This window comes from Peromyscus leucopus, chromosome 23 (assembly GCF_004664715.2).
Source record: "Peromyscus leucopus breed LL Stock chromosome 23, UCI_PerLeu_2.1, whole genome shotgun sequence".
Lineage (NCBI taxonomy): Eukaryota > Metazoa > Chordata > Mammalia > Rodentia > Cricetidae > Peromyscus > Peromyscus leucopus.
Genome location: NC_051082.1, coordinates 38,016,736 through 38,028,987, shown reverse-complemented (window position 1 = coordinate 38,028,987; position 12,252 = coordinate 38,016,736). Strand labels below are relative to the sequence as shown.

Sequence of the window (12,252 nt, the reverse complement as noted above, 5' to 3'; positions counted from 1 at the left end):
CCAGCCTTGCCTGCAGCTTGCTACATAGACCAAGCTAGCTTTGAGCTTGGAATCTTTTGCTTCAGCTTCTTGAGTGCTGGGATTCCAGGGAAAAACCAAGGCACCAGTCACGTTACAGTTATAACTGAGTTATACTGCTTTACACTGTATTTAAACCTTCCATAAATCACATCACACTTTACATACTTGAGGAGGATTTCCTTTCTTCCTCAGCATGACTATCCATGTTCATCTTCAGGGGTGCATGAAGCCATGGCTTGTTTGACATCACGGATTTAGGATTCTTACTTGGAGAAGGTGGTACTCCCTAGTCCTCCCCACACTGATAGTTATGTGCATTGTTTCTCTCTTTTTTTTTTTTTTATTAAGAAAATTTCTATTCACTTTACATACCAACCACAGATCCCCCTCTTCCTACACCCCAGCCTTCCCCTACAACCCACCCCCCATCCCCACATTTTCTAAATCAACGTCTCCCATGGGGAGTCAGCAGAGCCTGGCACAACTCAGCTGAGGCAGGTCCAAGCCCCTCCCCCCTGCACCAAGGCTGTGCAAGGTGTCACACCGTAGGTACTGGGCTCCAAAAAGCCCGCCCAATGTGCAATGTACATTGTTTCTAACTTTGGGTTATCACCTAGCCACAGTGCACTTGTCTCCTGGCTACTCAGACAAGAGTCTCTTGGACTTTCCAGACCATGTCATTTAAAGGGAAGTACTGTTTTTTACATAGCACACTGCTGGTAACTAGAGGAGGTGTAGAGTCCTCAATGAAATGGACTGATCACCAAGATGAAGCATATCGGTCGGTACCCACAGCATGATGCAGAGATATGAGAGTAAAAAAATAAAAGTGGAACCCCGTGTGTGGGCCTGCAGTGAAATACCCATGCTATTGTTTATCGTAGCTGTTTCTTGAGGTGGTCTCACTATGCAGCCCAGGCTGGCCTGGAACTCGGATCCTCCTATCTCCACTTTGAGTGCTGGGATCAGAGGCATACATCACCACACCTGGCTTTAATTGTGTGTGTGTGTGTGTGTGTGTGTGTGTGTGTGTGTGTGTGTGTGTATCTGTGGGGAGAATGGAGAAAGAGGGAGAGGTGTATGTGTGAATGTGGGCACACATGTACCACAGTTAGAATACAGATATAGAGGTCAAGTTTCAGGAGTCTGTTCTCTGCTTCCACAATGGGTTCCAGGGATCAAACTAGAGTCACCAGGGTTTTACAAGAAGTACCTTTACCTTCTAAGCCATCTTGCCAGCCCTGGCTAATTACTGATTTCTAACTTATAATACTATAGTTTTATGTTAATACTTAGAAATAGGTTGATCCCAGTAGTTACCCAAGAACGGTACCAGTTGTTGAATAGAGGAGTCTATGATAAATGTCCATGGGATTATTGTGGCCAACCTGCTGGGGGTAGGGATGTGATAAATCCATCCCAAGCCATCTGCTGCTGTATTAGCTGTCTCCTGGCTCTACAGGGCAAAGTTAAGTGGTTGTGACAGGGACCATACGGCTTCCCAAAGCTGGAACTATTCACTAGTCAGCCCTTCCTAGAAAAGTTCAGCAACTATGACACTAGGCGGCCCCCAGGCTTGGTGTTAATGAAACACTAATGTTAAATGTTGTGATCAGGGCATACTTTGAAAAATCTGTTCATTTTTGCTTTGCTATTTTCTGTTGGAGCTAAGTGATCTGGGACAAGTATGTCATGAAGCACCCCATTTTCCTAGCATGGTCTCTCCCATCATTGATTTGGGGCCCTCTTGTCTCTTGTCACCATGCCACCTTCTTCTCCCTTGCATTTCATGTTTGCACTTCCATGTCCTCACATTTTGAGTATGTGTCTTCCATCTCATCAGGGCTCCCCCACCCCATACTGACAATCTCCACTTCGCTGCAGTTCCTCCCTCTGCATCCTCCCCTTCCTGCCTGCCCATCCCATACTGTCAATCTCCACTTATGGTACCCTGACTCCTCCTCCACAAAAATATCCACTTATGCAGTCTATGCCCCCATCCCAAACCCCTCATCATATTCCTTCAGGTCTGGTCACCAACTCCCAAGCTCCAATCATCTTCCACCTCAGCATCCCAAGGCTGTGGTTACAGCTATGGCACCACCATGCCTCACTTCCATCTTCCTTTTTAAAGTCTTTTCTGAAGAGTTGACATTTGAACCTTTGTGTGTCCTCCACAGGGATACATCCTGCGCTTTCTACTTCATGAAGTTGGAAAAGCCACTAGCCCCACCACCTCCTTCAGAACAGTGAAGAAGTTCTGGGCCCGGGGATGCAGCTCAATAGTAGAGCGTCTGCCTTGTGCAACAAGGCGTTGGGTTCCGTCCCCAAAACATAAAAAACTAAAAATAAAAAAGAACATCTGAATTCTTACATCAGACTTAAACATTTGGCCAGTTTTAGTTCCAGGTTGTTTGGCATTTATTTTTATTGTGTTTGTAATGGAGAGAAATACATTATCTGCTTTCAAAATAGTGCTCGAAAATACAAGAGTACAGATACCACTAACAGCAAACTCCAGGCAGGAGACACTACGCACATCACATGAAAAAATAGTCTGGTATTCACGTAATAAAAACTAGACTTCAGAAGTCCCAAGTTTCCAGCTCGGTTTAAAAAAAAAAAAAAACAGATATAGTTACACAAAACATTTAATAAACAATTTTTTCCAATGTGTAAACAAAATGAGGAGACTAAATTTGTGCCTGGCAGTTTGAACCAGACACCGTGGCTATTTGAAATGCAGAAGCCATGTGCTTTTCACCTGACTTATCGTGCTGGTGCAAGGGCAAAGTGAACTTGCACAGGGCGAAGGTGGGACAGAGATCTGGTATGCCAGTTATCCGAACATTTCAGTTAGTTACTGCATAGCTTAAAAGGAAAAAGACTGTATTCCAACACTGAAAATTAATCTAGAGGGACAAAGGAGGGTAAACAATTTTGGTATGACATGGGAGAAAATGGGCAGAACAGAAAAGAACAGAGTCTTAGAGGGATGGGAAGGGACAGACCGGGCTGCCTGGAGAACCTACTGTTCGCTGTGTCTAGATTAAGGAAGACTAAGCTATCATTCAACAACAGCCGTTGGCCCTCATGGTTCTTACAGATGGAGATTCTGCTGCTTTATTGAAAAGCAGCTTTTTCACTTAACGTATCCCTAATATTTGATAAAAGAGTAGAAAGCTGACTAGATGTCAAGTGCTTTGTGGAAATTATGTTGTATGACTGTACACACAAAATCTGATAAATTCTGGTACTGCATTAAAAAAATAAAACATGGCTTTAAGTTTTGGGAATAAAAATGCCTTTTTGACTACATATTTAAAGTTGGAAACTAGTTTTCTTCCAAAGCAGATATTCTATGATACAGAAAACCTCACATCTGTGCTTATCAAGAAACCGAGATCAGCAGTATGTTTTGCAGACACAACACTGACCCAAGTTTTCCTGAGAAATTAGCCATGGAGTCAGATCTAGTGTTTTTGCCACATGGCCACAGAACTTTTGGATTCACGTCATGGTTTGGACATTAACACTATGGTTTTTAAGAAACAGCATGTGTGCATGCTTGATGCAGAGAAGAGGATGAAGGCAAAAGGTTTTTTGTTTGAGGTCAGATGATTAAGGACAAAAGAATGTGAAGTCTGAGAAAATACCTGATTATACATTCTCCCAAACAACTCTTCAGATAAAACCCATATACCATTTCTTGATCTTGTCCCACAGAAACCAAACACTTAGTAATTATGGTTTTGTTGTCAAATAAATGCCCTAGGAGTTGACATTCCATTTTAAAAGATGCAGCCACCCCCTGAGAACTGAGATATATTACTACAAAAATAGCATGCAACTTTAAGATTAGTAAAGAAACCTTTTCAGGGAGAAAAAAACCATAAAAATTCACCAAAGTGTAAAGTCAAAAATTAGTTCTAATCCTAATGGAAAAAAATAAAAATCCCATAAAGTGCATCACTAAAATGAGGGGTTCTGATAGTTTATATTGCTAGTTTCCCAACAATGGAAACATAAATCCAATACTAATGTCTGTCATGGGTGGAAATGAATACAGCTGGAAGGGACTTTTCTCTTTTTGAATAGTAGTCCTTTGAAATAATAACTGGTAGTGACATGTTAATAATCTGAGGCATGAGTAAAAGTACTTCTGGTTTTAAATGCTAATCTGGACTTCAAGATTAGGCCAGTAAAGAAAGTTACCAATCGAGTATGAATCTATTCTGAGTCATATCTGGACTGGTTCCCTCATTTTCCTTTAACATCTGAAAGCAACAGGATGAATTTGCAAGAATTTGTGTGAGGGCCTTTGAGGTGGTTTCTATCCATTCAATCTGTTTTATTGAACTCTCGATAAAAGGAATAGGATCGCTAGGAAAAACAGGGAGAGCGGGCTTATCTGTTCCCAGGTGTTTCCTGAGAGGCCAACAGAGAAGCTGCTGTCTGAGTAGTGGCTGAGCTGCACTTGTCTATCTGGTTTCTTCCCTTCTGTTAGATTTCTTGTTCCTTTCTTCTTACCAGGTAAAAATGTCTTCTAGACTCCTAGTATAGGATTGGGTATGTTCGTTGCTGTATTTCCTGAAGGTCTAGACGGATGGCTTACCAGATGTGTTGAAGAAACCACTCTGGTCATGGTAGGCTTAGGTGGTGGAGAAATGGTAGGTTGTGAGGGAATTTGAGGAATGCTTTCACTCAGGGCAATCCCTGAGCTTTCTATGGGACTCACATGCTGCAAGGAAACTTCAGGAAACTGTATGTTGGTCACTGATGCTGTCATAACAGTCAGAACAGGACTGTTTCTGCCCTGAGGGTTTACAGTCAGTGGGCCTGTCTTCATAGTGCCAGTAGGTGAAGGTGCAGATATTCTGTTTTTACTGTCCACAGACAAGAGAAGGCTGCTGTCATTCACAGCTGTCAATCTTACACCTTCTGTTAAATGTGTTTCCTTTTTCTGAAGAACATGATTTGGAAGTAGCTGATGAAGTTCCTTTCTTCTTAAATGCATTGCAGCAATTTTCATATCCATCTCAAACATCTTGCTATTTATTGCTTGTCTGTAAACTGTATCTGTGAAAGACTGAATATCATAGGTGAGATCAATACTGAGAATTTCAGAATTTTCTGGCTTCTTCAACACTAACCCAATCACCCACATGGTACGAAACTCTTCCTTGTCAACATTTTCTTTTGGTGCCGGAAATGACTGGGGATTCACATGTGCCAGAGTAATGAATTCATTCTTTTCCAGGCTCCCTACCAGGATTCGGATCTTTGATTCCACCAAGCCCACCCACTCTAAATGTTGTTTCTCTGTTGGTGCACTTGCCAGAAGTACAATATAATGCTTGTATTTTTGAAAAAAGCTTGGCGCTTCAAAAAGTTTGGACCATTCTGCCTTATTCAGCAAAATTTCATGTGTGATAGCAAGCCCTTGCTTAAACTCTTCAATCATGACCATCCTAGTGGAAACAGACACATTGTATGTGGAGTTCTGCTGTGGGTATGCCGGTGTAATTATAGGCATAAGATGGTACCTGTCACTGGGATTCACTCTTGGGTCCCACACGGGCAAGTTAAGATTTCGTTCTTCTGGTTCTTTTAACAACACTGGATTTGGCCATTCCCACTCAGAAAATACCAAGAAAAATTTACGTACTAGAGTGGATGCTATTGCATTTGGATAAAGCTGGCAAGTTCTTGCTACTAGCATAGCCCAGGAAACACCTCCAAGGAAACCCAATATATTGGAATAGATATTGTGGCATTTGGCCCATAATTTGATGGCTCTCAGTGTTAACCTGAAGCTGTCAATGTTTGGTACCAGATGTAAAATTTCATCAGTTACTCGGCAACCATTAAGGCTTCTTATACACCTAATATCTAAATTTTTAAGCAGACTATCATCTCGTAGGTCCAAATCTTCCGGAATAGTCTGCAATGCTAATCTTGCGAACAAAATATCAATCTCTATCCCATCAAAACACAGTTTGATAACCGGCACAAAGGCCTCTTCAACAGCTCTCAAATCTTTTACTTCCTCCTGTAGTTTCAGTTTGTCATAAAAGGAGGTGAAAAAGTCATTTCGATCCACGTGTCTTGGTGCAACACACAACGCATCGATATCGGCACCTTTCGTGTGTACTCCTAGTCGATAAGAGCCAAACGTAAAAATTTTCCCCCCAACATTCTCAATTACAGCTTGTGGAAGATTCCTGCTTTCACTGATTTCTCGGATCCATTCCTTCACCAGATTATTTAATTTCTGCAAAATTAAAATCCTGCGCTGCAGTTCCTCTTCCTCTTCAAACACCCCGAAGGGCTGGAGGGTCTCAATCAGCTTCTGGGTGAGTTCGCGGTCTGTGTCCTTGGGGGCGGCCAGGCTGATGGGGGACGATATGCCGTACTGCTTCGGGGCGGGAGCCGGCTGTTGTGCTCCTTGGGTGGTCACCGCAAATGGCATCATCTCTAGCTCCCGCGCCGCCAGGGCACCTGCCCCGCCACCGCGACCTCGGCGGCCTCTGCTCGGCTCATGATCCGAAGGCGCGAGGGGGCGGGCTCCTGCCGGCCGGCCCGGTCGGCCCCCGCTCCGCTCCGAGCCCGCCGCCTCAAGCGCTTCCCCTGGTACCCTACCGGGCCAACATGGCGCCGGGATCCTCAGCGGTCGCGTTCCAGAACCGACGGCACACGCACGCGCCTGCGCACCGGCCGCGGCCGCTGCGGCTCTCACGAGATTGGAGGGAATTCTCGCGCTGGAGGGCTTCCGGAGGAGCCACGCAGGCCCAGTCCCGCCCGGTAGTAAGAAGCCACTTTTTTAGGTAGAGTGCATGATCCTGTATCCTCAAGCAGGTTTCAAAGAATGCTCCAGCTAGACCCAGAGTGGCAGTGGCGATCTCACCAGGCCCTGGTGTCACTGTTGCGCCGGTTTCTGGTTTCCTAGGCTCCCGCTGAGAAGTTCCTATCAAGCAACAAACTAAGGCCCTTCCATCATCTTCTACCAGCCACACTCAAATCTCCATCCTCAGTGTCCCGCGGTTCGGAAACTGCTGTGTATGCAAGATAAACCTGCTGCTCTTACAAGGGCGAGCTGGGATTTCTGCATCAGAGTATAAGTCCTTTTCATTTCATGGCCTTTAGAAGATTCCCACGCCTGTGCTTGGAATATGCTCATCCCAACATTCTCTTCATTTAGATACACGATAAACCTCCCCATTCTCCCTGTCCCCCGGATCTGTGCTTGCTTGTTCCTGGGTGATGCCAGAGTCTCACTCCAGCTGCATGCCCTCTTCAGTGTAAGCACTACTTTAGTAAAGCCCTGTTTATTTCTTTTTGGGGTGCTGGGAATGAAACCTAGGGCCTTGCACTCTACCGCTAAGCAGAGCCCCAGCTGAAGTATTTTTTAAAATACTCACCTTTTTGTTACTCGAAGCATTATTGTTCCAGTTTCACTCCTATTACTGACAAAAAACAACTTGGAGGTAAAGGAGTTTATTTGGTTTACAATTCCAGGTTACAGTCAGTTACAGGGAAGGCGAGAAACCTTGAAACACTAGCCACATCGCACTCACAGCCAAGAGCAGTGAGAATAAATGCACCCATGCTTGCTTGCTGTCATCCATCTTTCTCCTGTTTATATAGTTCAGGACCCCTTGCTTAGGGATAGTGATGCCCACAATGGGCTGGATCTTCCTGTATCAATGAACAGTCCCCTACAAACACACCCACAAGCCAACCAGATCTAGATAATTCTTCATTAAGACTCTCTTTCCAAGGCTGGAGACATGGCTCAGAAGGAGAGGAGGAGCCACTGCTGTGTGGCTTTTCCTGGGTATCAGACTGGTTCCCAGCTCAAAACCACCTATGATTCAGTACCTCTGGCCTCTGGGCACCTGCACACACATGCATTCACATAATGGAAACTGATAAAAGTACATTTTTTTTTTTTAAGAATGGGACTTACTTTCTAGTTGATTCTAGGTTATGTCAAGTTGACAGTTAAATCTAATCAGCACAATTATCTTGTTCTTTTAAAAGTCTATCTCTGTTTTTGGAGGTGATACTGTGTTTTCATATTTTCTTTCTACCACTTCTTCAAATATGGTGAGCAAGCTTTAGTATCTTATAGCCAGTAATGCTCCTGAGAATCCTCAGCAGCTGTTACTACAGGCAGCTGACATGAGTGCTCGAACTCAAACTTTGATCCTCTAGAAGAATACCATGTGCTCTTAACCACTGAGCCATTGCTCCAGCCCCAAGCTTAAGTTTCTTAATTGTCCAAACTGACAAATGTCTCCCAGGGAAATTACAGTTTCACAATCATTTAATATCCTGTGCTTTGCCGGGCAGTGGTGGCGCACACCTTTAATCCCAGCACTCGGGAGGCAGAGCAAGGCAGGTCTCTGTGAGTTCGAGGCCAGCCTGGGCTACAGAGTGAGTTCCAGGACAGGCTCCAAAGCTACACGAGAAACCCTGTCTCAAAACAAAACAAAAAAAGATCCTGTGCTTTGTCTAAGGAAAGAGGCCAGTCAGTAAAGTGTTTCTGTGCAAGCATGGGGACCTGAGCTCAATCCCTGAAACCCATATAAAAAGTGGGCACAGTGGTACACACTTGTGCTAGAGAAGGGGATTCAGGCAGATCCCTGAACTGGGAGACTAGCAGAGCCTGCTTGGTGTGCTATAGACCAATGAGGTGGACAGTTCCTGAGAGCAACACCTGAGGTTGTGCCCTAGCTTCCACACGCATGCACAAATGCATGCATGCACACAAACACTCACATGTATGTACATATTCACCAACACACACCTGGACACACATTCAAAAGATTCCATGATTGATACTCTTTTCTTCACCCTCAGAAATATCTTTTATTTGGGGTGGGGTACTAACCTATAATTTATAGTGTTCATTCATCATTTCTAGTTCCTTTGGGGGGTGTTGAGACAAGGTTTCTCTGTGTAGTCCTGGCTGTCCTGGAACTCACTCTGTAGATCAGGCTGGCCTTGAACTCAGAGATCTGCCTGCCCCTGCCTCCTGAGTGCTGGGATCAAAGGCGTGCACCACCACTACCCAGCCATTTCTAGCTTCTTTATATATTTTCCAGAGTTAATCTAATCTTTGGTTACTTCCTTGTTGCCCAATTCAACGAACCCAATGATCTTCATTGTGTCCCACCCACAGAAACCTCATGTTTGGCCAACAAGGCCAACACACAACCATATTGATTCCTATTGTCTATACATCTCTGAACACTTTCTGCCTTTCTCCGTTTGCCTTCTTGGCTTTCCCCTCCATTACCTGGTCTCTGGATGTTGGAGATCCTCCAGTATCTGCATAAGCCCTAATCGCTCCTCACTGTATAACAACACTCACTACCTGCATGTTCTATCCATTTTCACAGCTTTGCTATCACCAGGCAGTCATGGTGACTTATTCATGTAATCTCGGCATTAGAGAGGCTGAAACGGGATCATGGGATTGAGATAGCCTGGACTATATAGTGAATTCCAGGCCAGCTTGGGCTATGAGATCCTATCTATTAACAAATATCATCCACTTACATATTAACTTTTTATAGTCAGACTCTCCTAAGCATCATGCCCATACCATACAACTCCAACTTTGCCACCACCTTTTGGATCCCTCAAACTTTGGCTTTTAAAGAGAATACTTGGGGGCATCAAAATGGTTCAGGGGTTAAAAGCACTTGCTGCACAAGCCTCAGGACCTAAGTGAGATTCCCAAACCCACAGTGGATTAAGAACGGATTCCTAAAAGTTGTCCACTGACCTCTACATGTGTGCTATAAATAAATAAATAAATAAATAAATAAATAAATAAGTAAGTAAGTAAGTAAGTAAGTAAGTAAGTAAGTAAAATGAGTGGTAGTCTTCCCCCCCATAAGCGTTTTCTCTGTGTAGTCTGTTTAGAAAATGGCATCTCCGTCTCCCCTGAACCCAGGGCTTCATTCTCAGCACCTCCTCCTTTCTCATTTTTAACACCAATTCCCTTACCAACACTGGTGATTCTACTTGCAGGAAATCCTTGGACTTCATCCACTTCTTCACCTTGTAACTGGAGTCTAAGCCACCACTGGCTCTTGTGAAACTTCTCCAGTCAACTCATTACTGACCTTCTCAGAGTATTCTGGCTCCGGAGCCAGAATGGTCTTGTGCCTGCTTCAGTGGCCTCCTACTTTATCTAGAGCCCACAGTAACTCTCTGGCACTGCCGGTTTCCAGACGCTGCCTGTCCAGCCTTGCTGCTTGTTTTCTCTTGTCCCTGGGTCTCTCCACAGCACTGTTCCTTTGCCCAGAACGCTCTTCCTGCCTCAACAACTGCCTACTGCTCTTCACCTGCGAGTGTTACCATCTTTGGCAAAGGCTGGCTTAAGGTTCACCTCCTCAGAGAGAATTTACTAAATCATATTTCATAGTGCTATATAACATTTTTTCTGTACTGGGGCTTGAGCCTGGGTCCATACACATTCTAGGCAGATATCTTATCACTGAACTGCACCCCTAACCTGAAAACTATTTGTAGGTCTTTTGGGTTTTTTTGTTTTGCTTTGCTTTGCTTTGCTTTGCTTTGCTTTGTGTGTGTGTGTGTGTGTGTGTGTATGTGTGTGTGTGTGTGTGCGCGCGTGTGTGTGCGCACGCCTGATTCTTTTGAGTCATAGTCTTTCTCCAAACCTGAAACTCAGTTTTCAGCTAGGCTGGCCATCAGCCTTCCCCAGCAACCCTCCAGAGTGTCTCCACTCTACAGCAGTGGCTTACAGAATTGCACAAGACCAAGCCCAGCTTGTTATGTTATTCTGGGATCTGAACTCAGATCCTCATGGCTGTGCAGCAAGCTCTCTTAACCCGAGTCATCTCTCCAGCTTCTTTAGAACTTTTATCTTCAGCATTATTATCACTAGATTCTCAGCTACCTAAGAACCAGATCTGTTTGCTTTGTCAACTGCTCTTCATGCATCGCCACCTCGAGTACCTAACACATGGGAGCCATTCAGTATCTGCTAGTAAATGAACATGAATGAAGCAGTCTTCTCATCCAAGTCACCTGCAAATCAGTATCCACAATAACCACCCTGTCAATGCTGCGTGAGCCTTGACTTGGATCGCATTCTTCAGGAAAATGAACGGCTCCTTTTAGATTATGTATATGTAGCGAACTACCCCCAACTTCACAACCTCTTTGTGTTCTACTACAGCAGCTGGAAAGCCAAAGTAGTTGATGGTCCAGTTTCTTCTGCAGCTAGAGGCAGACCTGGTACCATGCATACCTAATACGATTTGAGCACATCAGAAAAGCAATCATTGAACCAACAGTTCATGGGAACTAGATGTTAACATGGTTCTGACATTACATGGAGGAATAACATAACTAAAAGGTTATTTTTATTGGTAATGCTTCAAACAATTCATGGGCAATGTGGGGTCTCTACTTCTACTACCAAATTCACGGCATTGCTCTTGTGATACTTATGATAGCTTCTGGACAACGTTGGAAAAGGCTCCTTCAGCTAGGGAGGTGGCTCAGGAGACAGAGGGAATCTGCATCTCAGAACCCATGCACAAAAGCCTGACAAGCACTACCTCCTGTGATCCCAGCACTCAGGAGCACAGACAGACAAGGGATTTCAGGAACAAGCTTGCTAGCAAGACTAGCTTGGTGAGCACTGGACGTAGTGAGAGGCCTTGCCTCACTACAAGAGAGCAATCAAGAAGAGACCCAGAGTCAGCTTTATGCATCCACTCTCATGCACACCCATAAGCATGGATGCACCCACACATACATGTGAATACACACACACACACACACACACACACACACCACATGATTACATGCAGAAATAAATAAATAAACACTAAAAAAGCTAAATTTCTGTGCAGGAGGAAAAGGTAAAACAACAACAAACAGGTCACTGGGGCCAGAGAGATGGTTCTGTGGCTAAGAGCTCTGGCTACTCTTCCAGAGGACCCAAGTTTGATTTCCAGCACCCATGTGGCAGTTCACAATTATTTGTTACTCCAGCTCCAGGGGACCCGACACCCTTACAGACATACAGTCAGACCAAACACCAACACACATAAAAATAAGTAAAATAATAATAATAATAATAATAATAATAATAATAAAGAGTCGCTTAGTTCCTAAGTGACCCATGACAGTCCCAAACACACATTCCCATCTGAGAATCCCAATTTGTGCCAAGTAATAAGA

General features: G+C 44.2%; 2 protein-coding genes across 2 annotated transcripts in view; both read right to left on the bottom strand.

Annotated features, from left to right (window-relative positions):
- Radil (Rap associating with DIL domain) overlaps positions 1-12,252 on the bottom strand; it is a 62,334-nt gene that overhangs the window by 35,665 nt on the left and 14,417 nt on the right. The gene's annotated exons all lie outside the window — the stretch shown is intronic.
- Papolb (poly(A) polymerase beta) lies at positions 4,342-6,614 on the bottom strand. The gene is given in 2 exon segments (XM_028887380.2): positions 4,342-4,623; positions 4,625-6,614. Coding segments are annotated over 2 exon segments (1,920 nt in total). The 5' UTR covers positions 6,497-6,614; the 3' UTR covers positions 4,342-4,575.